The 27,335-nt window shown below is 52.2% G+C and overlaps 1 protein-coding gene across 1 annotated transcript in view; it reads left to right on the top strand.

The window, feature by feature from the left end:
* The first annotated feature begins 1,833 nt into the window (after positions 1-1,833).
* LOC124090038 (cGMP-specific 3',5'-cyclic phosphodiesterase-like) overlaps positions 1,834-27,335 on the top strand; it is a 49,233-nt gene continuing 23,731 nt past the window's right edge. Inside the window, exons 1-5 of the mRNA XM_046440384.2 lie at positions 1,834-1,893; positions 8,400-8,482; positions 15,663-15,791; positions 17,047-17,170; positions 17,392-17,810. Coding sequence (XP_046296340.1) covers positions 1,834-1,893; positions 8,400-8,482; positions 15,663-15,791; positions 17,047-17,170; positions 17,392-17,810 — 815 coding nt within the window. The remainder of the gene's footprint in view (positions 1,894-8,399; positions 8,483-15,662; positions 15,792-17,046; positions 17,171-17,391; positions 17,811-27,335) is intronic.

Genomic DNA, 27,335 nt, shown 5'->3' with positions numbered 1-27,335 from the left:
TTTGTGCTGTGACCTCAGGGGAGTTGACCACAAGGGGCCCTTCAGAGCACGTAGTGACCAGCAAGCCTGGAAGCCGAGCTGCTTGGTGGCTGGTCCACTCTGCACATGTGAAGTCAGCTGCCTCCACCAGGGAAAGTTCATGGTGCCAGCACCGAGTGACCCCACTAAGGCAGGTTTGAGGAGTGTGTGGTGCCATCCCACGCTGACCTTCCCCTGGTGGCCAGTGGGTGAGCCTCGAATTTGTCTACTGAGTCCCTGTGATTAGGGTGAAGGCAGAAGTCGCCACCACAGGGAGGTCACTAAGAGTCGGGCCACCTGCACAGTGGCCACCCACCCAGCTCCAGGGTCCTCGCTAGGCAGCGTCTGCGGGGGGGCGACAGCTGCGTTCCTGCCCTCGGCTTCTCGTTGGCTGTATCCGGCTTGAGTGATAGCGCAAAGACCGAGACGACACTCCCAGGTCTGGGTGGCAGGCAGGCTGCGACCCCGCCAATCAGGCCAGGCCTGGAGGACAGGGCAGCGCAGCGCAGCTGACAGCTGTGAGAGGCGCCAGCCCGCTGTGGCAAGGGCTCTTCCAAGACTGGTTCATATACCAAAGGAGTGGAGCTGCTTGGAACGTAGTCTCCACCGAGTTGTCTGTCCTGCCGTCCTGTAGCTGAACCCCAGGAAAACACGCCAAAATCATACCTGACTCCTTACTCGTGTTGAGAAGCAGCATGCCTTTGAGAGAGCGACTCTGAATCAGGGTGAGCTCTCTCCTGTACACAGCTCAGACCGGGTGTGTGGACGTGGGTCTCTGAGCTGGTCACAACCTCCCATGCACGTCTGCAGCGGCTTGACGAAGATTCGTCCTGTGGGTTTCTCTTCCTGTGTTCTTTGTGCCCATGTTTGTTCATGGAGACTAGGTGTTTAGCGGCTCCAGGACATGGCCCAGAGCACAGCCAGGGCACTCGGCTTGAAAGACGTGCTCTTGGTACCTAGAAAGTGTGGCTTCCAAAATCTGGGCCCCAGCAGCACTCTGATCACAAAAATGCCTGAGGGAATGATGATGAAGGGGCAGGGGGTGGGGCGCTTCAGGCCACTTCAGCCGGGAGAGCAGGGGCCGAGGACTTGCACCGGGCCTGCAGGGCCTTCTGAGCCCACTGCCTGGAGGCCAGGGAGGACTGGAATGGACTGGTCCCGGAGGAAAAGCTTTCTCAGGCTGGCTCTCTGCACAGTGGCCACCCGCCCGGCTCCAGGGCCCTGGCTAGGCAGCGACTTACATCACTTGGTGATCTGCCCTGCTGGGAAGGCCGGTGCTTTGCATCCAGAGAGGCCCTGAGGCCCAGCTTTACAGGTGTGGCTGCTCAGGCAAACCCTGGACAGGGGCGGTGCTCCAGTACACACAGCTGCCCACTGTGCCCCTCCTATTCCAGAGAGAGCGGCCTCCTCCAGTCCTTAGCTGGATGAGCTTAGGTCCCCTGAGGGGCATGGAGAGGATTCCACGTGGTCCATCAACAGCGCTGCCGTGGCACAAATTAAACGTAATCTCATTAGAAACGCAGGCAACAGAAGCAGGAAGTGTGAGGAGAGAGTCAGAGGACCACAGGAAGCAGTGGCCTGCTGATGTCCCTCTCCCAGCCTCGTCCTGGGGGAGGACGAGCAGAGCCATAGGCTCCCGGGGTGCTGGTGGGGTGGGCAAGCAGGGCACTGCCAGCCCTGGCTCAGACATACTCATGCTAACAGCAGGTGCCATTCTCCCACCGGGGAGCTGCGTTGCTCCTTCCCACGGTGTGTTAGGGGGCGGGGAGATGGGTCCTAGGACACAAGTACACAATCGTGTGAATCCGCAGCGTGATGAGGATGGTGATTGACATTCAGCTCCGTGTGGACACTGGAGGGACGCCTTCGGCCCAGGTGCGCGGCAGGCCGGGTGTGGGCTGAGTGAATGTGGGTTGTTAGTGCAGCTACACAGACACACGGGCTTTGAAGAGAAGGCCTCAGAGGCCCTGAGGGGTGGTGCTTGACTACTAACAATGAAGGTCCCTGGGCCAGTGAACAGCGAGTGGACCAGGGAGAGAAACTGCAGTCAGCCACGAAGCCAGACAGGAACCCCAGGATCCCTGGAGGGCCTGAACCCGGGCTCTCCGATGAGCCTTCAGGTGAGACTGAGAAGACAGCCACGGCCTGTCAGCGCACACCTGGATGTGGACACACAGGGGTCCCAGAAGGCCCACCCTGCAGGGCAGAGTTGGCAGGACCTGGCCCTGCCTTGCCTGCACGGAAGTCTAGCTGGGCCATCTCTCTTGCCATGCAGAGCCCGGAGTGCTGAGCACGGCACACCACCTCATCCACAGGGTCAGGCCAAGGGCTGGGTGCCCAGGTGCAGCCAGCTGCTGTGACACAGAGCACTCCACCTGAGCACTCCACAGCTCAGCAACCCTGCCAATCAGGCCAGGCCTGATCAAGCAACTGCACCAGCCGCTAAACCCCGCAGACGCTGAGCTGCACACCGTGCAGAAAAGAACTCACCAGTGCCTGTTAAGTTCTCAAATAGTGCTGAGTTAGGAGAGCTGAGTATAGCAAAAACAAGGCTAAGAACTAGTTACTAGGGAAGACTGGTTAAGAACACATGAAAAAAATGGTCTATGGAGTCACAGGGAGCTAAAAATTACATGGTTACCCCTGTCCCCACGATGTCACATCACACTAGGGATAGGATAGATGGATGGAGCTAGACAGCATTTCCCTCAAAACTAACATTAGTCAAGTCTTAATTAAGCCCTTTGCAGTCGGGGCCTCATGTTGAAAAGGATGGGGTGTACAGAGAATTGGAAGAGTGAGAACCCGGCACAGTGTTGGCAGCCCTGGGGGACACCGACGGCCCTGGGAAGAGAGCGGGCAGTTCTGTCTCTGAGAGCCCTGCCTCCCTTTATTCAGCTCAACAGAAAAGGGTGAATTCGTCTGCTCCTTCTAGACAAAATGCAGCTCTGAGCTTTTGTTGGAGGAGGTGTCCATCCCACACGAACACAGCCACTACTGCTGACCTCACCCAGATGGCTAGGACGAGGGGTGCCCCACAGGCATTGGTAAAAGGGGGAGTCAGGGCCCTCGGGCACCGCCCATGAAGGGCAGAGTGGTGCTTGCCGGGAAAGTGATTGGCTGGTCACTGTGTGACCCAGTAGATCTACCCCTAAACACACCTAAGAAAGCGGAAAGCACGTCCACCAAAGATGTGCACATGGAGAGCCACAGGTGCCCTGCCCATCATGGCCAAAGTGGTCACCCTCATGTCCTTCAAGTGAAGAAGGACTAACAGCTGGGGGACCTCTCAGGGCAGATGCTGTGGGGCCATAAAGAGAAATGAGCCGCACGATACGGACGAGCCTGGAACCCAGGCCCAGCAGGCCACCTGTCACGCAGCTCCACTGTGTGGGATGGCCACCACAGGCAGGCCATGAAGACAGAACTTCGGCCCAAGGTGGTGGGGAGCGTGGCAGGGGGGTTAGGCTTTCTTTCCTGGGCAAAGAGATGCTCTGGGATGAGGGACGATGCCTGCTCAACTCTGCTGACCGCTGGACGCCCGTGCTGTGCAGGTGTTACAGAAGGTGAATTGCACTCCAATTTGAAGGGAAAACCTCATCAGTGAGAAGTGAGATGGCAACATTAGCAAAATAGGTATCAAGTTTTGGGAAAACGTCTTATGATCTAAACCCCTACAGCTTATAAAATATTCATGGAAAGGATGGTGCACATCACACGTCCCTGTTCTTTGAAAAGATGAAATAAAGGTGGAGAGACCAGGCCTAAGGTTAATCACCTGATCTCCCCTGCCCCATGTGCAGAACCACAGTGGCATGGCCTACCCGTCGTGACGCAGGAGGGAAGGCCACACGTGATGGCCTCAGGGCTTCGGGCCATCTGGGAGAGGTCAGTTTCCTCTGAGCCTCATGCAAGATTCAGTTTCGCCACACGCGGGAGTGGGGGAGGGGGAGTGCCAGCTCTCGGACACAGGTGAAGACAGAGAGGTCCCCAGAGCTCTGCACAGAGCTGGGGAGGCACCCGAGGTCTTGCTCTTACTGTGAAAGAACGCAGGAGCTCCCTTCCATGGCAGGTGGGGAGCACCCAGGGCAGCAGCCAAGGAAGGGAGTCATTCAGACCTCCATTTAGGTAGATCACCTGGCAGAGATGGGGGGCAGGAGCCGAGGGGCTGGGCTGGAGGCTGGGGACCCTGGCAGGGCACGTGGCTGAGGCAAGGGACCCACGGAGCTGTTAGGAGGAGCAGAGGAAAGAGGGCCGCTTACAGAGGACGTGGGCACGAGCTGGGGAAGGAGAGGAATTCAGAGTGACTCAGCTGGGTTAGGCAAGAAGATCAGGTCTGTCGTGCTGTTTGTGTCTCTAACAAACAGCATTTAAAGGTTATGTTGGATCTGAGCGTCTGCCCCAGGCATGGAAACTTAGAGGGCAGTGTTTCAAGTCAAGGGGCACGTCTGGGCTGGCCTGAGGAATCCCAGGGGTCACTGGAGCATGCCTGAATGATGGGAAAGGGTGAGCTTGCCCAGGAGACAGGCAGGAAGGCCCCGGGCAGGGGGCAGAAGCTGCGGAAGCCCACCCGGGATGCCACAGCATGGGGCTCACATGTGCTGTTCAGAAAGTCCTCATCAGTCAAATGAAGGGACAGATAATCCTCCCATTTCGTCCCAAGGAGAGCAGAGGGGAGCAGGGTGCATACGGAATCAAGTTCTCTTCCCTGGTGCCTGCATTGCAGGCAGGAGCAGGAGCCCGCTGGCTCGCCGTCGTCTGGGCATGTAACCTGGGAGTTTGCAGCTCAGAGAGGAGTTGGCCAAGGAAGTCAGAAAGAACAGAGAAGGGAGCTGAGGACTGAGTCTGGGTCCAGAAGAGGAGGCCCGTGGACATTGGAGAGAGGCGAGGCTGCCCGTCAGCTAGGGCGAGGGCAGGGGAGGGGTGCACCAGGGTCAGGGTCACCTGGTGGAGGACCAGCCCTGTGGGCAGGATGTGGCAAAGCAGGGTCACGTGTGGCCTGGCTGAGCGCTCTTCTGTGGGGCGGAGGGAGGCAGTGAGTCCAGACAGGGTCTGTGAGGACAGAGCAGCTGGGTCAGGCCCAGCAGCCACAGGAGGACTGAGGACAGAGAGCAGGTGGGGCCAGCAGAGGAAGGGGCACAGCTGGCTGGAGGCTGGGCCAGGGAGGGCGTTCCCAGGGGCTTGATGGAAGACACTCCAAGCAGAGGCTGCAGCCAGGCGTATCCCCCGCAGCTGGGAAGGCGGAGCTGGGGAAGAGCGATACACTTGGTGGAACTTAATTTTGCAGTTACGGGGGGGGTCTGAGGGGGAGAGTACTAAATAGCTTCCCAACAACCAGGAAACCAGAAGAGCTAATTTAATTCCTATCTACAAATTAATATGACATGATAGATGCTGACGTAAGTGGGACATGGTATCATTATCGAAAACTGAAGCCGTGGCTTCTGTGCAGTAGATCCAGTCTCTTGGTAAATGGGAGGAAAAACCCTGTAAAAGCTTGAATTCAGGAGGTAGTTGGCTTTTATGCATCCACTACCATTAAAGTTTTTTGTTGGAATCCATGTGAAGAAACGGCATCCCAACTGGGAGATCTCTCCAGCCAGCTGACCAGCTGACAGGGACCAGGAAGCAGGCCCGACCATGTTTACTTTAGGAATAATATCCAAATCAAACAGGCTCGCAGGGATACGTTTCCCTGCAAAGCAAATGGAAAATAAATGCTCGGATAGCTTCTTCCCAGCAACAGTATATTTTCACAAGCCATTTTTAAGTCATCACAGTTTATTTTACATAGGAGGCATCCAAAGGCTCTGTCTTGCACAGCCAGACAGAGGACAGGCCTCTCCCTGCAGGACAGTGCAGCCTGTGGTCTGCAGAGGCAGCTCCTAGCCCCACCTCCTGCAGCCCTGTAGGAAAGATAAGAAGAGACCTACCCCCCCCCCCCCGCCCCACCGCTCACACTGTTACTAGATACTGGAAAGGGGCAGACCACCGGAGTGACAGACTTCACATGGCTTGTAGGAGATATTGCCATATTAACCCAGAGCGAGTAGTGGATCTGGCTGTTCTTGCTGTCACCACTGGCGTTTTCTTTACAGTTAGTGATCAGGTTTACTTTAAATAGAAATCCAGGATCCTGCTTCTACCTTAAGAGGGGACGATGAGGCTTGAAGAGCCTGGATTTCCGTGTCCCACAGGGAAAGTAATAGTATTTGAACACAGCAGTTGCACTTGCTGTCATGAAGTGTCTGCTAATTTGGCTTCAATATTAGAGGCATTTCACTATCATGAGGTTTAAGAATGGGTTGGAAGGATCCTTGGGGGACAATACCGTGACTCTGCACCCGCAGACACTGACCAACAGGTCAGAGCCTACAACTTACTTCAGTTTTTTATTAAACAGGTTTATTTGAGTATGTGCAAAAATATTAAGAGCAAATCTCTCTGAGACTTCAAAAGCCAACCTTCTAACTTACACAAGAACTTAGATCTATTTTTACCCCTTTGCTGCAAATAATATATAGTGAATGCTGGTTTGGATGGAAAACAGCATACTTAAGAAATGGCCTTTATTTGCCCTCAGGCAAAAAGTAATTGCTTTTTTCTTTAAACAAATACTAACTTGATTATAGGCCATACCTAATTAGTTAACAAAGAGAACTTTTTAAACTTTTAAAACGAATCCAGATCCTATCTTTATATTCCAGAGCATGTTTAGTGTAAGTGAAATGGTGATTCTTAACCTCTTAATGGTCTTCCATGCCAGGTCTTTAAATGACACGGAGACATTGTTTTAAGTGGACAGCTCAGGACAGCGTCCATTTGAAACACACATGGCTAGTTGTGCCGCCGTCAGAGCCTGCCGTGGAAGCTCACTTAGGTCCTGAGTGCTCCCCCCACATTCCCCACACTGCCGCTGTCCACTCCAGGGCCAGGTTCTCGAGGCAGAAGGTACCACTGCAACTTGGAGAAGATTGGAGGGATGATCCAGCGATCCTCTTCAAATGTGCTTCAACGCAATTCATGGGCTTGACTTGATTGGTCGGGTCTTAAAGTCTATTAAGCCCTTTTGTTTACATTGACTCATTTCAGTGGTGTCCGAATACGCAAAGGCTGAGCAGGAACCCTCACCCACGTACACACTTCCCTCTCCTTCACCAGGTGAATCATGGTGAGGGCTTCTTGTTGTGCAGAAAGCAGATTCCACAGAACACGTGTGTGTGTGTGTGTGTGTGTACGTGCGCGCGCACGTGTGTGACAGTGGGGACGTGGACCTTGACGGCCATGGGTGGACAGGCAGGTGCGGATTGGCAACGTGTGGACCAGCGTGGTCTTCAGAGCCTGTGTGTTGGTTTGGCAGCCCACGTGTGGCCTCCCATCCCTGGATTCCACCGTGTGACCGCCTTTCCCACTTGGTCTGCTGACTTGACACAGAGCTGCATTTGAGGCAGAGCCTCTGAGTCTCACAAAATGTGGACAGACCCAACGTTATGGTGTGGATGAGAGGTGTCCCCCCAAAACACACATGCGAGACTGTGCAAGAGGGTTCAGAGAAAAAACGATTGAATTTTGTCGGTGGATGAATCAGTGAATTAGTCACCTGATGGGATTGAGTGGTGACTGAGGGCAGTGGGGTGTGGCTGGAGGAGTGGGCATTGGGGACGTGGCGTTGGGATACATTTGTATCTGGTGAGTGGACTGTCTCTCTGCTTCCCGATCACCCTGTGAGCCGCTTCCCTCTGCCACACGCTTCTGCCGTGATATTCTGCCTCACTCAAGCCCTGAGGATGAGTCGGCTGTCTATGGATGAGAGCCTCTAAATACACTTTTCCTCTTCTAAAACACCAGCTGAACCCGCGTAAGAGCCAGATATGTACTGGCTGATGGGCAGAGAGAAGGGCAGGTCCTGGTGGCTCCTCCTGAGGAGCCGCCCCTCTCCGCCCTTAACAGAGGCGTCCTCTGCAGGGCACTGTCACGGCTGCAGGAGACCCCAGCAACATCTGAGGAAGAGTTCTCCAGGATGGCGTGACCTGTCCTTCCCTAGAGCTCTTGAGGGCGGTTAGAGTCAACTTCGCACCTCTGTGACCGGAAGTCCTGACCGAGCCGTCAGAGGAGGGAATCCGCTTTGGCTCCTGGTTCTGAGCTTCAGTCCGTGGTCAGGCCCAGGTGAGGCAGGCACCACGGTGTGGAGGAGGACGGCAGCTCAGGACAGGGCCCCAGGAAGCAGAGGCAGTGTGCTCACCAGGCACTAGATAGAGACCCCAAAGGCGCCTTTCCAGGGACCCCTCCTCCAGCCACAGCCTTCCTGCCCACAGCTGTGGGGTCAGGGGACCAACCACTGATCATTCCACCTCTGAGAGTTCTTGCCCTGTCTCACACAGGAGCTCTTCAGGGACACCTATGCCATCACAGGAGACCTCCTCACATTAACAGGGTCACATAGCGTCTTCCGCACCAGATTCTGGTAGGGATGGGCTCTCTCCTAGAGGGACTTGAGCCACCCTATGTGAAGTCCAGGGGGGACACCTGCACGAGGAAGGAGGACAGAAGGCAAGAATGCTGGTGGCCGCGAGACGTGACTGACGGCCATGCACAAAAGCCCAGGAGGAAGTGTGGGAGGGCCTCCTCCTCCACAGGAGCCTCCTTCTGCATTTAGAATCCTCAGAGGCGGGAGGCTTCTGCAAGCCCGTCTTGCAAACCCTCCTTTTTGTTGGGAAGAGCTGTGTACAAAGTTGCTCGCTCCGTAGTGGCTGGTCTTGAAGTCCGCCTAACTCACGCCGGGCATGCCACCGAGTGCTGCAGACTGCACATTTGCACCAATGGCTCTTTGTAAACGATGGAAATTGCCGGTCTGGTAGGCCTTTTCTTTGTCCCTGGCATGACACTTAAATTGGACTTTTCCCTGCACATCTGGGAGGAGGGCTCCTCCATGTGACTGTGAATTGTGAATCGTGCACTTTTGAGAGATTCAAAATGAGAGTCTGATCTTCGACTGAAATTCTGTACCTACGAGATGCAGAGGAAAGACATGCGATTCTCTGGACGAGATCAGTCCACCTCTGTCCCCAGATCCTCTCTTGAGAGCAGACACCTTTGCTCCTCGACTTTGGAGTCTGTTTTCAGTGATCGGCTTTTAGAATGGCTTCAGTGCCACTGGTTCCATCCTGACATGTCGGATTACAAGTGTGCCAGTCCTTGCTATTTCTTCCTAAACTACTGCCATTCTCACTGGTCGGACCAGCACACGGCACTTTCTCTAGGGAGGGGACTCTCGTCCACAGCGGCAGAGGGCATGGGAGGAGTGGACCAGTCCTGGCCACCTGTCAGTCAGGTTTCGGTGAGTGACTGCTGCGCTTACCAATGAACACGGTGCACTTCCTCACCCTCGGAACTCTGTGGGCCATGAGAGGCAGCTGACCCACCGCGGGAGGTGCTGGGTGGGTCGGCTGCCAGACAGGACGGCAGCGTCCTCAGCCGATGGCATCCACCTGTTTGTGCATATCCTGAGAGCGAGTGCATTTGTACCTCATCTGTTCAGCGCCTGGCCAGCCCTCCTCTTCCACTTCCCCGGCCTACGACTGGGTTGATGTGAAGAGCAGCTGCTCCCTGCCTCCCGGGGGGCGGGCTGCTCTCTCAGATCAGGCTCCATATAACAAACTGAATTCTTGGCTGCTATGGGAGACCTGGGCGGAAGCCACTGGTGGTGTGGGAGAGGGAATGCCTGGCTCTCTGGGATCAGCACCATAGCTCGGTGCTCTCACGCCTACGCTGGCTTCGTACTGGAGTGGAGGATCAGGATGGGTTTGAATCGGCATGTCCAGCACATCAGGCTGCGTGGGAAGCGTTAGGCCGGGTTCAGCTGCTGTGTAACAACTTGCACTGTCCACAGAAAGCATCCTTTCATGGGAGCCCAGTGCTTCTGACTGTGTTCCCAAAGATGGGGTGCTGGTGCAGGCACAGACGGTGCACACAGAACCTCAGGAGCTCGGACTCCCCAGGCCTGGCCACCCTGACCCAGCAGGCAGCCACCCAGCATGTGTGCTCCACGTCTCAGCACTGTGTGTGTGTGTGTATGTGTGTGTGATCCCCTCTCCTCGTGGGAGGGCAAGACTTGAATCTGGTAAAGATGTCGGGTGCCTTTGAGTGTGACATCAGAACACGGAGCTGTCCTGCTGGAGTCTCTGCTCCTGGTGTGGAGCAAGTTCACAGCCATGATGGCTGACTCCACCTTGCAAGAGGCCCTGGTGGTCTCAGAACCCCCAGAAGCCTCCAGCCAGCAGCCTGTGGGGTCTCCAGCACCTGGTGACACAGAGACCCTGGTGGGGTCTCATCATGCTGTGCACAGAGACCCCAGACAGCAGCCTGCGGGGTCGCCAGCATCTGGTGGTGACACACACACCTCTGTGTGTGACACAGAGACCCCACCACAGCCTGCGGGGTCTCAGCGTGGTGTGCACAGAGCCTCCAGCCAGCAGCCTGTGAATCTGCACCTGGTGATAAGGAGAGTCCCTTGGGTCTACAATCACAGGGAACTGAATTCCATCCGACCCAGGGAGTTTGGAGGTGGACTCTTCCCCAGCTACGCGTTGGTGGAGACAACAGTTCTGGCCAGCACCCTGCCTGCAGCACTGTCAGGAGTCCTGGGTAGAGAATCCAGCTAAGCCTGCCTGGACTCCAGTCAGAGACCGGGCAGATAACGAATGCTTGATGCTTTAAGCCATGAGATTGGGTAAGATCGTTACACAGCAATAGTGATGAATACGCATCCTCTCGCCTCTTTGTCTTTCTTGTCCTGGAATTTTTGAAGCGTACAGGCCTACTGTTCTGTATAAAGTCCCTCACTCGGGGGTGTTTGCTGTCTCCTCATGATCAGATTCAGACTGTGTTTTGGGCAGCAATAGCAGAGTGATGTTGTGGGCTTCCCGGTGCATTCTGTGAAAGGCGGTACTTGGGTTTGTCCCAACAGTGGTATTGAATCAGTGACTTGGTTGTGGTGGCCTCCAAGAACTCAGCCCACCATAAAGCAGGCATTTCCCCGTGGTTAACTAGTAAGTGACCTGGGTTGAGATACCGCAGGACGACCTAGATATCCCATCTACCGTCAAGCCTGTTAGCTTCAGCAGCCTTGAGTGATCTAAACATTTACTAGGTGACCTTCTTCTGTGAAATCAATTCCTTTATTGTTTGCTTACTTATTTATGTCAGTGGAGTCCCAGTTCCTTATTTTAGTCAATAGTGTTCAGTTTGTTTCTATTATGTGCTTCCATATCTGCATTTTCATGTTTGTCTCTTAGGAGTCCTCTTCAACACACGTCCTCTGTCCTCATATCATCCCTAAGACCTCTTTATTTTCTAGAAAAGTAAGATTTTCTAAGCACATCTTGTTCTTGACCTTCCCCAGACCTGGACTTGTCTCTTGATGGAGAATGGTATTCAGAGCCAAATCTGGCACCAAGTGCACTCCTGGCTCCGGGGATGCCAATGCCTACCACTTCCCAGTGGGAGAGGCAGGAGGAACCACATATGTAGAGACACATTAACAAACCCCACGAGACATGGGCTCCAAGACTTCAAGGGATTTCTAGAAAAAGTTTAAAAGGTCTGAATAAATGAAGAGATACACTGTGTTCACGGATCGCAAGACGCGACGTTCTTATTCCATCAATCATTAAGCTTCTGTTTAGCTTCTCATGGGCTGAAATAAGGTTCTTGTTTGGAACAGTGGCCTCATCTGAGGCCTCTGAGCTCCCCTGGGTTGTTGGCAGACTTAGTTCCTTGTGATTCCGAGATGTAGGATTTGTTTCTGGCTAGAGCTCCTGTAGGCTGCCCGTCACTCCTAGAAATGCCTGGGTCTCCTTGTCATGGAGTGTCCCTACAGGACTCATAGTCTTTTAATTAAAATGATAAAACTGACTCCACTTCCCTTTCAACACCACACTGTGACTTCTCATCCGTGTGTAGCTCCCTTCTCCCACACTGCAATAGCGACTCATTTTTCTCCTGCCTCGAGTAGGCAGAAAGTAGTTCCAGAATGGCTAGCGCATTCCCCACAAAAAAGTAGATTCTAATACTTCATAATTTGTTGAGACAAAATTTAAGTAGTGATTTCATCTTGTAAAATTTGATGTTTGAAAAAGGCACATACAGAAATAACCCACACCAGTCTGCAGACATAGGACTCTGTCAGCCCATTCTGTGGGGCTCCCTGGAGCAGCCCAGTCTTGTCGCTTTCTTTGGGGGTCTCCCTAGAACTCTGCACCTCGTGTGTTGCTGTGTACACGGCATGTGCACGGAAGTCACCATGTATTTGAATACCTTGTGACTCTACTCCATTCAACAACTGCAACTGTGTTGAACTTTGTTTATCCATTTCCCTGTTGAGACATTTGGGAATGTTCCATTATCAAGACTAAAGACTTCAAACATTGTTATATAACTTTTTGGACACAAGTCTTCATTTCTTCTGGTAAGTATCTAGGGGTGGAATTGATAGGGGATGGGTGGGTCCACCTCAACCTTGTAAGAACCTGTAAACATGTTCCAAGTGTCTGTACTGTTTCGACTTCTTCCGGCAGTGTGGGGAGTCCTGCTGCACCCCGCCCAGTTCCAGGGGTCCGCAGGTCTTGTCTGGTCATTCTGAAGGGTGGCCTGTCTCAGGGTTGATCTCTTCACCTGCATCCCCTGAAGGCTTGGCTTCAGCACTCTGCTTAGCCGCCAGTTAGTCTCTCTGTAAAGCAGAGGCTTAAAACTTCTGCCGTTTCCCTACCAGGTCTTTGTCCTTTGGATGTGAATCGGGGGGTTCCTTGTATGTTTCGATGCCAGTCTTTGTCAGATTTGTTTGGCAAATATTTTCCTCTAATCTTTAGGTTGAATTTTTCTTTTATTGTTGGTGCCCCTCAAAGAGCAGATCTGAATGAAATCTGGATGTTCCCTGAGGACACTGGGCTTGCACGGAGGGACCAGATCCTGCCCTCCAGAGCCAGCTTGGGTGTTCAGGTTCTTGATCCTGATTACATCTGTGTGGGATTTGCCTGTCTCAGCACCACTGGTTGGAAAGGCTGCTTGTTTTCAAAATCAGTTGATTCTACCTGTTACCTACTGAGCCCTTGCTCTGCCTGTTGCTCTCCTGGGCCTGCCTCCCCCAGGCTCTGCTCGCCTCCGTGCTGTGGCTGCCAGGAAACTCAGGAAGCACCTCGGTCTCTCCCAGGAGAGTCTTGGCCACACTGTGTCTGCTGCATTTTCACATAAAAGTTCAGCATCTGACTTTCACGTTCCGTGAAAATGCCTGCTGAGCTCATGGCTGGAATCGTGCTGATCACTTTGGAACGAACGGAAATTACAATACACTGAGTCCTCCAGTTGAGATTATGATGTATCTGCCCACTTATTTAGATCTTCTTGCCTGAATTTCTCCCCGCAGTATATCTTACATATATTTGGTTCAGTTCCTCTCCAAGTATTTATTCATTTTTTAACACACACAAAAATGGCCTTACTCTCTTTCCTTGCTAGCTGTACTATGTTGCTAGGGTCACCATGGCAGGGTGTCACAGAGTGGTGGCTTAAACACCAGGATCACACCCCACAGTTTTGGAGACCAGCAGACAAGCCCACAGTGGCAGGGATGTGGTGTCCTGAGGTCTCCTCTTTGGCTTGTGCTCTACTGTCCTCGGCTTCCTCCCCACTAGTCCTCCCTCTGTCCCTCTGCTTGAGAAGTCAGGGTCTCATTGTGTGTGGATATCCTCTTCTGCAAAGGCCCAGTTAGCCTGGGTTAGGGCCTACCATGCCATCTTGTCTGGCCGTCAGCACCTTTCAGGGCCCTGCCTCCAAATACCGTCACGTTCCAAGGTCCTGGGGTTGGGACTTCAACGTGGGACTTTGGGGGGGGGCACAAAGGTCTGTAGCACTAGTGTATAGAAAGTGCATTGACTTCGCATGCTGACCACCTGTAGCCTGGTGACTCACCTCTTAAATCCTGCAGTTGCTTCACGTGTTCCTTAAAGTGTTCATCACAGACACATCTGCAGGGAAAGTCCCCTCTTCCCTCTCCAGCGTGTGTGCTCCATGTTTCTTTTTGTTTTTATGACTTACTGCCCTGGTGAGGACCCTGGCACAAAGTCACATAGAAATGGTAAGGGTGCACTGGCTGCTTCCAGTCTTACGGGAGGTTCTTTGAAGATGCTCGCTGTCAAGTTGAAAGTGTTTTTCTGCTTGCTGATGATCTCCTTTTATCACCAATGACTGCTGAATTTTATCAGGTGGGTTTTTATGCATCAACTGAGATGGCCATTGGTTTATTTTTGTTAAAGTGGTAAGTTGCCTTAAACAACCTTTGAATGTTGGGCCGATAATAAGCACCTGGGGCAAATCGCACCTGGTCATTGGAGGTCATCCTTTAAGAGCTGCTGCGAGTATTTCTGGGTTCAACGTACTAATGCCTCACTGAGGATTTCCTATCCCCATCATGAGGCAGGTGGCTCCCTCTGACCTCTGTGTCATACTCTAGTATCAGGGTTTTCTGGCTTGTTGGTAAAATATTGATATTTTATTGCTTTTACCTTAAACATTTGATTAAATTCACCTGAAGGTTTCCTTATAGACAGCATTTTAAGTAGTTAAAATCAATATGTTATTGAATTCCATTTCAGTGAAATTTCTAATTTCATCCTGAATCATTTGGGGTTAGATTTCCCCCCAAGGACTTTGTCCAATTTGTGTTGATTATTGAATTTATTGGCATAAAGTTGCTTAGTGTGCATGTCACCTGCACGGTACAGTCTGCAGCAGGAACGCAGACAGTGGGTGGTGGTAGTGAGCAGGGACTGCATAGTGGCTCTTGCCACCTCTGTTCTCTTTTTGGGAAAAGGAATTTGATTATTTGCTTCTTCCAGTTGTAGACCAAAACTATCCCCAGAAGAGGTGGTCAAACCATGTGATGTGAACCTGGCCCACTGTGTCTGTCCCCTGGAGCTGGAGTGTCCCTAACCCAATGCCAAAGGCTCAGACTGCAGTGGGCACCATGAGGTGGGGCCTGGTGGGAGGTGCTGGGCCGTGTGGGAGGGTGCCAAGGGGACCGTGGGAGTCGGCCGCCTCCTCTCTCTTCAGGAGGTGGATGGGCCACCTCTGCATGTGCTTCCACCATGATGTGCTGTGGGCCCCAGGCCCAAATGAATGGAGCCCCCAAAACGGAGCCCAGAGGAGTCGTTCCTCTTTGTAGGCTCCCTCAGGGGTTCGGGAGAGTACTGGAAAGTTGACTGACAGGTCAGAGTGGAGTCTTCCTCTCTACAGTGGGAACACAGGGTGTCGAGGGCTTTGTGAAGTCACAGCACATTTATTTGTTATAAATAGTATCAAGAAATAAATATCAATTTATTTCCTGGGAATAATTGTTATTTATTCTTCACCTCATTCCAAAACAAGGTTGGAGATGTCTAGAGCATCGTCCATCAACAAGTTAAGACAAAGGATCGGGGAAAGTGGAAGAAGAAGGAAGGCAGGCTGAGAACGAGAGGAAAGGCCAGTTCAAGACGCTCCCCAGGGCCCGTCACGGCTCCAGGAGGGACCGCTAGGGATTCTGCCTGGCTTCCTGGAGACCAGAATGGGCTGAAACGCCCTGTCCCGGTGCCCTGTGGCGTGTCTTTCAGGCAACAGGCCTTCTCAGTAACCCCATCGCCACCTCTGCCACCACTTAGCCCTCGAAGCCTGGGCATCCCCGATGGCAGAATCCATGGACGATCTCACCCTCAGCCATTCTTCAGCCCTTCCTGTTTCTGGTAATGTAGGGCTTTCAGGGTAGGGGAGGAAAGGGACATCGGAATCTTGCCATGGTCTCAGTCCATTGTGCTGTGATAAGAAAATACTATATGGTCTGGGTCACAAACGGCAGACAGTCCTGCGGGCTGGGAAGTCCAAGACAACGGCATAGCGGAGCTGCAGTCCAGTGAGGGCTGTCCTGGGCCTCTGCAGGGCCAGCGTTGCTCCTGGCATGGTGGGAGGGACGGAAGGGCAAGCTTGACCCCTGGAGCCCATTCATGGGCCGTTCATAAGGGCACAGACTTCCAGGTCTGTGCACTGAGCTTGACATTTCAACATGAACTTTGGAGAGGGATACAGATTCAAGTTGTTACACCTGTCTGTTTCACCAAAGCAGCCAACCAAAGCAATCAATTCAAGCCAAACATCCAGTCTTCAGTTTCAATTTTAAATGAACTGATGTTCAGCAAGGAGGAGGCATGGACCTCCACCAGGCTGAGCAGGGAGGGGTAAAGCCTCCTCTTCGTGAGCACTGTGGCCACTGTCCCAGTAGCTAGTTGACCACTCTCCTTCAGACGTGGGTTGTTTACTTGCACACAACTTTCAAGTTTCAGAGGAACCCAAATTACAAAAGGATAATCATTAGATGCAGGAAAATAAGCCCTTGTATGGAAGGATTGGAAGGAATTTCTCAAAGTCCCCATATTATCAATCTAATTATGTGTTTCCATGGAGTGAGTAATGTCTTACATTCTTGCCAAGGGTACTTTGAAGGGAGTTTGCTGAAAGTATGTCAGCTAAGTCGCTCTGGTGTATCACTGCTAATGGTGTCATTCACACGTTGTGCAATATACACCCCAGATTTAATTCTGCCCCAAAATTAGGTCATTGCAAAATGCCATATTAAACTGCAAATTCACAACAGGAAGATCAGGATGAGACAAAGAAAGAAACCAGTTCCCTATTTCTAAAACACACACACACACACACACACAGCACAATAGGCTACACAAAATAGGGTAAGAAGGCTGAGTTTTTCCACTGGGTATTTTTGAGGCGATGTTAATTCCAGTTAAATGAAAGTGATGGATCAGTGTAAAATTGAACTGTGGTTCCACTGCCCGCAGCACTGGTCTTTCCAGCTGACCTAACTGTGCAGAGGTGTCCTGGTTTCCTAACTTCGGCTGTCATTCCGGCTTTGTTTGCCTTTTTTTTTCCCTGAAAATCTTTTCCAGTTATGAGAAGGGTGTTTGATGCAACACTAAATGCCCTTAGTATTGTTAGCTTCAAGCAGGGCACGGTCCTGTCGGAGGCCCACAGCTACTCCACGGGCCTGTCCGGGTGGCAGCGCGCGCCTCGCTTCTCCCCACCCCGCTCCTGGAGGGCGGAGCTGCGCCCCGTGGGCTTCCTTCCAGCGCTCCTGGGAGCGCGGGTCTGTGGTGTGATAACTATATAGTCTGGGTCACAAGCGGCAGACAGTTCTGCGGGCTGGGAAGTCCAAGTAGCCCGCGCGCTGAGCAGGCTGCCGGAGCCGCAGCGTCTCACTTTCGCGTGGGCTCGCTACCTCCGCCTCTGGGCTGGGGAGGGGCGCCCCTCGGTGACCTTGCCCGCCCTGAGCAGGACCTCGCGGACACACCCGCGCGCCCCGCAGCCGGCGCACAGGCGCACCCCAGCGGCCGCCGCCTCCTGCAGCCGCTGCCTCCCGAGCCCGCAGTCGCCGCCGCTGCCCGGGAGCGGCACGCGGTGCCCGGTCCTCATCACACCCCGGGCGCGGCTGCTGTGCGGCCCCGCCCTCCACACCTGGGCCTGCGGGCCGGGGCGGGGCGCGAGGTGGCCCCGGGCGCTCCCCAGGGCCGGCGCAGCGAGGCGGGGAGGGTCGCGCGCACGCAGCTCCGGGAGGGACCCGGGCGGAAGGCAGCCCCGAGCGCCATGGACCGCGCGGGCCCGGGCCCCGGGCGGCCGGACCCCGACTGGGTGGAAGCCTGGCTGGACGACCACCGGGACTTCACCTCTTCCTACTTTGTTAGAAAGGCCACCAGGTAAGAACGATCGCAGAGACCCGCCGGGTTGGAGCGTGGCCTGCTGGTCTCTCGCCGCCGAACTTCTCCCCGCTCACCACTCCGGGACCCCTGCCCAGGCCGCTGTCCCGGGAAGTAGGTCCTCAGTCCCCTGGTGTGGCGCAGACTCGACTTGAAGCCTGCACGGTCGTAAAACTAAAGCGTGGGGTTCAATCCGACTCGCTTACAAAGTTCAAACACGAAAACGTGCTCGCGACCCCTGTCCCCGAGCCCTTGGCGTTCCCCTAAGCGAGATCATTTGTTCGCATCGCGCTCGAGGGTCTTCCTTCCGCCTCCATTCCCGGGTCCCCCTAAATCCTCTTAGCAAAATCCAAACAGCTTCTGCCCCCTTTCCCGCTCCGGAAGCGCCGCTGCCGCTCGGTCCCCGCTCCTCCCCCGCGCCCCTTGTCCTGGCCGCGGGGCGGGGAAGCGGGTGGGGACGCGCCCGGGAAGCCCGCGGCAACGACTGCCCGAGTCCTCCCGGAGTAAGTGCGTCGCCTCTGGCCCCTTCCAGTCCCCGGCTACCCCGCGCGCTTTCTTTCTCTCGCTTGCTCACCCTAGGCGGCTCGGGGGCTTGTGGAGCGCACACAGGCGGGAGGGCGGTGCCGTGGCACTGGACCCGGGGCTCTCGGCCCCGCCGAGACCCGCGCCCGCGCTGCCTGGTCCTGGGCCAAGCGCCGGGGCCCTGTGGGGCGGGGCGGGAGCCTGCGCGTTGGGAGGCGACGGCACACCGGGCAGTGGCGCGTGGGAAACGCTCGCTGAGGAGTTGGAGGAACTGAGACTGGCTCAGAGGGGCCAGAAGGGTGGAGCAGAGAGCGCGCGGCGGGCGGGAACCCCGGAGCCTGCGGAGGCGGCGCGGGGCCGGGGCACGGGAGGCTCCCGCGCGCGGACCTGGGAGTGTGCGGCCCGCGCCCCTCAGGGGGAGGCCGCGCGCGCCTCGCCCAGTGCCGGCCCGCGGGCCGGTGGCGATGCTGGAGCGGCCGCCGGCGGGCGCGTTCTCCCGAGCCGGCGCGGCCGCCGCGCTGCGGGGCGCTCCCCTGGGCGGCCCGCACAGGGCGGGGACGCGAGCCCCGAAGCGGCTGCACCTGGTCGCACCCTCCCTGGGAGCCTCCTGGAGTGTGACCCTGGGCGCCCGCGATGCTGCCCTTCGGAGACAAGACCAGGTACTTGCTGCGCTCGCCTTCCGCTCCCCGGCGCGGGTGGGGCGCCTGGGGCGCATCGCGGGAGATGCCTGGTTGGGAAGGGACAGCGTGACTTGCAGAGGTTTTGCTTGGGGTCTTAGATCCGGCCTTCTTAAATCCTGTTTTTCCAAAGAATGTTCAGAGTTAGTGTAGATTTAATATCTTTAGTTTTTCTTTTCTTTTTTTGGACAGGCCAACCCTCGCGGGGGGGGGGGCAAATCTCACCCCCTTCAAAGTGCCCACGCCCTCCTGTTTCGATCCTCTTTCCAGATTTCTCCTTCTACCTCCAGAATCCTGAATCCAGAGCGGTCAGAGCATAACCATGAGAGGAAAGTGGTTTCTCTATAAACAGCACTTCTCCGTGAGCTGGGGGTGGGGCCCTGAGCCCACCTTCATCTGGAACCATCAATTGCTGTGAGCCAGCAATTCTCAGGGGTCACCTTCTACCCCAGGGCATCTGTCCAGTGAGGTCCCCACCGGCACTGTCACACTCCCAGCTGTCGCTCTTTGAGCAGAGGGCAGTCTTGGAGAGGCCCCGGGACAGTGTGGAGCATGTGGGAGACGTTTTTTAGATAGATTATTAACAGTTCAGAGAATGAGCTAGTTTGTTGGTACATCAGCGTGGATGTCCCTGTCTTTGTTTTACTCTTGAAGTTAATGGCTTCGTGTTTTGTTATTTGTAATATACGAGGGCCCTCACAGCAGAGCCCACTAAACTTTGAAAGTGTTGCAACGTTGTTGTTACATTTCCTGCCATTGCTTTTTCTTCCAAGTGATATAGGATTAAAATCCCAGCTCTCAAAATTAGGATGCACTGTTAAGTTTAGATCACTAACACTTCAACCCCCACCCCCATTTCTATATTACAGTTGATGTTTGCAGTGGCAGAACATTGCATGGTGTGTGTGTGTGTGTGTGTGTGTGTGTTCTTAACCAAAGAGTTCATGTTGAATACACGTTGGAAAACGAAAGTGCACAGTATTTTAGAGCCCTGCAGGCCTTTAGCTTTAGCAGTTATGAAGGGCTGAAGGTTGTCGTTGTAAAGAGTATAATCTGAGGATTTTGGTGTAGGCTGAGAACTCTGGGAGATAGTATTCCCGTTTGGCTTTGTACTAAATGTCATTAGCTGCAGTCGTTTAAAATAAGAACAAGAAGTTGAATATTAATTGTTTATAAACATGCAAACTACTAAGCCCAGTTTGGTCCACACTGAGGTAAGATTTATGGTGAACATTTTCACTTCGTAGCTAAGGTTTTGTTTGTTTGTTTGTTTTTTAATTAGAAGTGCAGATCACTTTGTTAGTCTTGGTAAGTGTAAAATGAAAACTGTATGTGTGATTTGGGAAATTCATGAAGCAGAACAGTTCTTCAGAGGCATGTGGAATATTTTAAGACTTAGATTCTTTCAGATGTCCATCAGCACCCAGGCTTGCTGCAGAACTATTTCTGCATTATTTAATCATTGCCATTGACATTCACACATGCCTGTATCCTACCTGCAGACCAAATGAGCTGCCTTCAGTGGGTTCTGGCATTCCTGAGCTCTTTTCAAAACCTGTGGATTTTGGTTGTCCTTGAACACAGTCATGCTGTATAATTACATTGTTTCCTGTAATTATCTTGAAATACAGAGCTAAGCAGCTCATTAAAAGCTATAGTTTCCAGCATGGAAATAGATGTTTTTAAGTAATCATAACCTGTTGATGTGCCTTTGAGGGTGGCACTGTGAAGTGCCTGGCTGGCTCTTGCACACGGTCTGCAGTCCTGGGGCCTGGTGCTCTGCACCCGGACCTCGCACTTCCAGGTGGAGCCTTCCTGTGCTAATGCCTCCAGCAGCTGCTGTGATTCTTGACAGCCTGCGAGAATAACCTTACCTTTCCTGAGTTAGGAATCAGCCTGTGACTGCAGGTGATGTTTTAGGTCACTCGTATTGTGGGATGACATGGTTGACTTTTTATTGCTTTGCTTTGTAGCAGGCAAAAGCTGAAGAGTATTTGACATATAATGGAAATGGGAGAGATTCAGTGAGGACAGCTTTTATGACAGTGTGGGTCAAAGTCCAGAAACAGAACTTTTCCACTCCCACGCAGCTTTCTGTGGCGGATGTTTTATTTGACACTGCAAAGCTGTGCTGAATGAGTTAAGTTCAAGGTCCTCCATTTGGGATTCTTCTTATTTCTTTTTTCTTTGCCATTCTTTTCTCATTTCTAAAACCTGCAGCATTTTTATTTGGAAGGTGTTTACATTAAACTCAGATGATGGATATAAAATAAATATTGCTATCCATTCTTAAAAATGATTGTTTCTATAATTAGATAGGGATATAAACATTTTCCACAGTGTTCAGATGAATGATTTGTTACGCGTGTTCTGTTAGGCAAAGGCTCTTGTGAAAAGTTGATCTTATTTATAATATTTTACGATGGCAATTCTGGTGCAGAATGGCCTTTTCTCCCTGTGCTGTGTGTAGCAGGGTCCATAGGGCCAGCTCTATGCTGCCTTCATGGCCTCTGACCTCTCCTGAGGGTAGGATTCTTCCTGCCGAGAGGAATCCACAGGCGCCCTGGAAGTAGGCATCCCATCACCCTCTTTCTGTACTGTTTTTAAAGTTCAGATTCAGGCTCATTTTAGGGCCTGAACTGCATGATCATGATTCTTGAAACTCTGGAGATATAATGCAATAAGTGTTAATCACAGATGGGTATCTTGAAATAAGCTGATTTCCTCAGTATAGCAGACCTAAGTAGGCTTGCTGTAAAATGAATAGCTCCCTTTTCTGTTTGTGATCTGAAGATCTGTAGAAATTGCCAGTGTTTTCAGGAGGTAATTTGCACAGCACTTCAGAATCAGGAACATTTTTGCCTTTTGATTATGTTAAGCAACAAAACTTCCTTTTTGAATAATTCCACCTAAATTTGACTCTGGTTTCTAACATCATGTCTTTTAAAATATTTGAAAGTTTTTCAAATTGCGTGACAGTTGTGCCTTCACCCTGGTCTGATGATAATAAGAAGCCTCATTTCCTCTGGAGTTGAAAACATCAGTTAGCTTGGAGCTGTGCTCCACTGCCGTGCGCTCTGAGTGATTTCTTTTGTAGACGGGAAGGCTAAACAGAACTCCTTGGCACTTATTAGTTTATACTGCAGACACTCTGGGCCTAATAATTTATTAAACCTGTCATTATAACTGAGTTGCAATTGTTTTCCTCTCGGAGCTGACCGGAGGACAGGGCCTCTCCCTGGGCAGTAGCGCAGGACCGCTAAGCCAACCTAGCGAGGACGGGTGGTGGGGACTGAGCAGTGACTCTTCTCTGTGACACTAGTGCAGCTGCTCGGCTGCAGCTTCTCTGGGTGGCGTCACCTTGGTAGGCATCTCAGGTTCTCAGGGACAAGCCTGTGAGCTACATACCTGGAAATAAAATTGAAGAAAGTCTTTCCGTGTGAGTCACTCACTTGATATTTAGCTCTGCAATCTCATTTGCCCTCTTGGTGTCTCATCCTGAGCGCTTTGTCCATTTTCTTTGAATGTTAGGAATTTATATTTATTGCCAAACAAATGTTTAAGGCAGATAAACAAACTGAGTGTTGAGTTGATAAGAATCATTTTGTAAAGGGCTGGGATTGTGGCCCAGCAGTAGAGCACTCTACTAGCACGAGCGGGACCCAGGTTTGATCCTCAGCACCACATAAAAATAAAAGGCATTGTGCTGTGTCCATCTACACCTAAAAAATAAATGTTAAAAAGAGAATCATTTTGTTAAATATTCTAAAAAGGTTTTAGAGGCCTTTTAAAAAGACAAATATTTCTCTGGCTTTTAGTTTGTGGTGAACTCTTTATTAAGCCTTATTTGCCATTGTTAACTTCTTTATTCTTTGGAGAAGGGAGTCTTCCCTTAATTCTAATCATAAAGTAATTTTCGCACATACTCTGAACAATTTTGTTATGCCTTATCTTTGGAGAAGAAAGATCCCCATTTGATCTCATCTTCCAAGTGATAATTATACAAAAATATAATTATACAAAATATAATTCTCTCTCTGTTGAACACCTGGCTAAGGAGAGAAGGACCTGGTCTTCTGAGCTGATGAAATAATTAGAGCGTGCACACATGCACACTCAGGCACACACATGCACAGACACACACACATGCACATGCATGCACACATACATAAGGCCTTTGACTGCAGAGTCAGAGGACAGCATACAACCCATTTCTCAACTTGTTGAAGAAAGATATTCTTATCAATCTCCAGGATAGGAGTGAGAAGGCTTTTGGTCACCTCCACCCACCGTCTCCTTTCTATGTCTATCCATAACATAAGTAACCAAACCAGTTCAAAATTGATCATAAGTAACCAGTACAAAATTGACTCATATCATTTAAGTCCCACAGAATTGGCTTAATTGTTCATTCAGTTGATCAAATAATCTTGCCAAGATTCTGTCTGTTTCTATCTGCCTGCCTCTATCTATCTATCATCCATCTGTCTACCCATCCTTCTACCCATTCTTCATCTATCTATCCTTCCATCTGCCCTTCCCTCTACCCACCATCTGTCCTGTCTATCTAATCCATCCATCCATCTGTCCTTCCCTCCACCCACCATCTGTCCTGTCTGTGTCTGTCTGTCTATCTATCTATCCATCCATCCATCGGCCCTTCCCTCCACCCACCACATATCCTGTCTATCTATGTCTATCTATCCATCCATCCATCTGTCCTTCCCTCCACCCACCATCTGTCCTGACTGTGTCTATCTATCTATCCATCCATCAGCCCTTCCCTCCTCCCACCATCTGTCCTGTCTATCCATCCATCCATCCATCCATCCATCTTCCCTTCCCTCCTCCCACCAACTGTCCTGTCTATCCATGTCTATCCATCCATCCATCTTCCCTTCCCTCCTCCCACCATCTGTCCTGTCTGTCTGTGTCTATCTATTCATCCATCCATCTTCCCTTCCCTCCTCCCACCATCTGTCCTGTCTCTCTGTGTCTATCTATCCATCCATCCATCAGCCCTTCCCTCCTCCCACCATCTGTCCTGTCTATATGTCTATCCATCCATCCATCAGCCCTTCCCTCCTCCCACCATCTGTCCTGTCTGTGTCTATCCATCCATCCATCTGTCCTTCCCTCCTCCCACCATCTGTCCTGTCTATCCATGTCTATCCATCCATCCATCAGCCTTTCCCTCCTCCCACCATCTGTCCTATCTGTGTCTATCTATCCGTCCATCCACCATCTGTCCTGACTGTCAACGTCTATCTATCCATCCATTCATCTTCCCTTCCCTCCACCCACCATCTGTCCTGACTGTCGATGTCTATCTATCCATCCACCCATCATCTGCTCTTTCCTCCACCCACCATCTGTCCTGTCTATCTATCCATCCATCCATCATCTGTTCTTCCCTACACCCACCATCTGTCCTGTCTGTCTGTCTGCTTATGCATCCATTCGTCTTCCCTTCCCTCTACCCACCATCTGTCCTGCCTGTCTGTCCATCCTGCTCTTTCCTCCACCCATCATCTGTCCTGTCTGTCTATCTATCCATCCATCTGCCCTTCCCTAACCCACAATCTGTCCTGTCTGTGTTGCTCTCTTCATCCATCTGCCTTTCCCTCCACCCACCCTCTATCCTATCTATGTCTCTGTTCATCCATCTGTCTGCCCTTCCTTCCACCCATCCCCTGTCTGTCTGTCTGTGTTTGTGCTCTTATCTCTCCATGTGCTGTCTGCCCTCTCTATTCTTGGTCCATCCCTCTGTGGCCTGCACTGTGTTGGCCTGTTCTGTTGATTTCTGCAGGTGCCGGGAAGGTTTCTTCCTGGTAGCTTAGGTGAGCATTGAGCCTCTGGTATTGGAGATATATTTTTATTCATATCAATACTCCCCAAATTACCCTGGCCTTGCTTGGGTCATCTGCTCACTCTGGGCCAGGCAGGTCGCCTGTAGTGTGGTCTGTCCATCAGGGGTGGGGTCAGAATTCTCAGAAGAAAGTGATGTGGGAAGGCCCACAAGTTCTAGATGTCTTCCATATCTAGGGCTTACTTCCTTTTATTTTACTGTGAGTTGCATGTGAAATTCCTAGAATAAATAAAAGTAGGCATGATTTAGTCATAGTTATAGAATTTGTGCAACTGTAATACCAAAATAAATTTTAGTTTAATCTTGAACAAAATAATAAAACCACAGCTGATGCAGACGCGTCACTTCCCTTGCAGGGTTAGTGTGGCCCAGCCCAGGGCCGGGCCTTTGCTGCAGTGGCCCTGAGATGACTTGGCTCTCTCGCTGGGTCTATGGACAGATTGGGACTTTTCCTCCTGCAGCATAGCAGACCAGCTCTTGGGTTTTACTTGGTGGGAAACATTTGCACAACAAGCTCACCTGCTTTGCTTTTTTATGAACACAAATGTCAATCTGTGTGCCAAGATTGCAGGGCCATTTTATTTGTGGTCACTCTAATAATTTAAGGCATGCTCTTCCACCTGTTCTTGTTGTAATTGTGATCAGTTTGAAAACACAAAAGTAAAACATTTTTTACAAAAGATTCATAGGTCTTCAAAATGCCCTTGTCTTGAACTCAGCACCTGGGCTGAGAAAGGCCAACCCAGCCTGCCCTCTCCTGGATCTAAACTGCAGAGAAGATCTATGCCCATATTTGCTGTGTGTCATCATGTTTTCTTTCAGCTGTGGTAGACTTCATGCCATGTGACTGTGACCACGCATGACAAAGCCTGTGTCCCTTCCACCTTCACTGGACAGTGAGCCTAAACCCGTGTGAGCGGTTCTGCGTGTGGTTTCCATTTGGTCCCAGTAGGCCGCTCAGATGTTTTCTCAGCTGGAGAAATCTTGAAATACTAAGCCACTTCAGGCAGAGCCTTCACTTCCGTCCCAGCCAGACCCAGGAAACCGCTCCCTCGGACACCAGTGCAAAGCCTTGGAGGGTCAGGCGTCTGTTTGATGCCCAGGAACAGTGAGCCCACCCTCTGTTCGTCTAAGCCATGCTTCTCAGAAGAAGGAGTTGGCATTGGACAGTGTCGCTTGTGTCCCGATGGGCCGTCTGGCACCCTGTGGGACTTTTAGCCCCTGGGACCTGCCGGCTAAATGCCAGCAGCGCCCGAGTGATGGTGACAGCGCATCTGCCCTCCGCGTTTCCAGACACCCCGAGGCCTGGCTCCGCTGCTTGCTTGGGAGCCCCTCTCCTGAAGCTGTAGACTTAGTTTCTGTTTCTGGTGAGTAAGAGCCTGAGACTGGACAGAGTTCAGCTGCAACCCCAGAACCACCCTCCTTGGAGAAGGACCAGCCTCGGGTTCACTCTCTGGAATCAGAGAGGATGGCAGGTGGCCTTCTCCACGGGGGCCCAGGAGTCAGGGGAACCGTGCATACTCCCTTCCCTCCCCTTACCTGTCAGCGTGACTTGCTCTTTGGTGACTTTCTGTGTTTTGCTTTGGGAATCGATGGCACCTGCAGAACAGTCATCAGCTTTGGTGGCACGTGCTCCTTCTGGTAAATGGGAATGAGAACAGTGGAAGGGAGATGGATGACCTTCAGAGTCTTTCTCGTTGTTGGGTGAATCTTTATCCGTGGTCTGAAGAGAGCCCAGTGGGCTTGTGTGAGCAGCTGGGGTCTGACGGGCACGTGACCCACACTGTGCTCCCAGCTTGGCCACTAGATGAGCTCTGCCCTGGCCCAGATTAGCAAACCTCGGCTTCACAGTGGAGAGAGGGCAGGAGTCAGATGGGAAGGCCCTCAATGCGCTTTAGAACGGCCTTCGACCTCAGCTCTTGACCCTCACTGGGAGAGCAGAGCACCACCTTCTCCGTCTTGGAAGTGGTTTTCCCAAATTTGAGTAGTGGATCCAGGTCAATCGCGCAAACAACATAAAGAAAACGAGTAGAATACAGATCCAAGAGCCAGAAAAATAGCCAACCTGTCTTACGTGGGTTATTTTTCTGTTTCCCTATGGATGATGTTAGTAGATTTGCACACAACTGTCCTTTATGGTCAGAAAACCTAATTCCTCTGCAGTTTGGGTCCCAGGCCTGAGGGGGCCCTCATGAGAAAGGAGTGGGGGACATTTTGGTGGTGCACCTGCAGACCGAGGACGTCCTTCTGGGTGATCTGGGGCCCGCAGCCTGTGCCGTCCTGTCGGAGGCTCCCTGGGATCTCTCCCCAGAGCCGCACAGGCCTGGTGCTGTGCACCCTGAGGCTGGTGTCTTCGCCTGCCTGGGAGTTCCCCAGGAAGCCACAGGGTGGGTCTCCAGGCACCTGTGGCAGTGTCCATGCCCTCCTGTCCAGATGGAAAGGCTGTGGGGTAGAATT

The sequence above is a fragment of the Marmota monax genome, unplaced genomic scaffold (assembly GCF_021218885.2).
Source record: "Marmota monax isolate L192 unplaced genomic scaffold, Marmota_monax_Labrador192_F-V1.1 WCK01_AAM20220418_F8-fsc01534, whole genome shotgun sequence".
NCBI lineage: Eukaryota > Metazoa > Chordata > Mammalia > Rodentia > Sciuridae > Marmota > Marmota monax.
The sequence above is the reverse complement of the archived record's forward strand: the minus strand, read 5'-3'. Positions and strand labels throughout refer to the sequence as shown.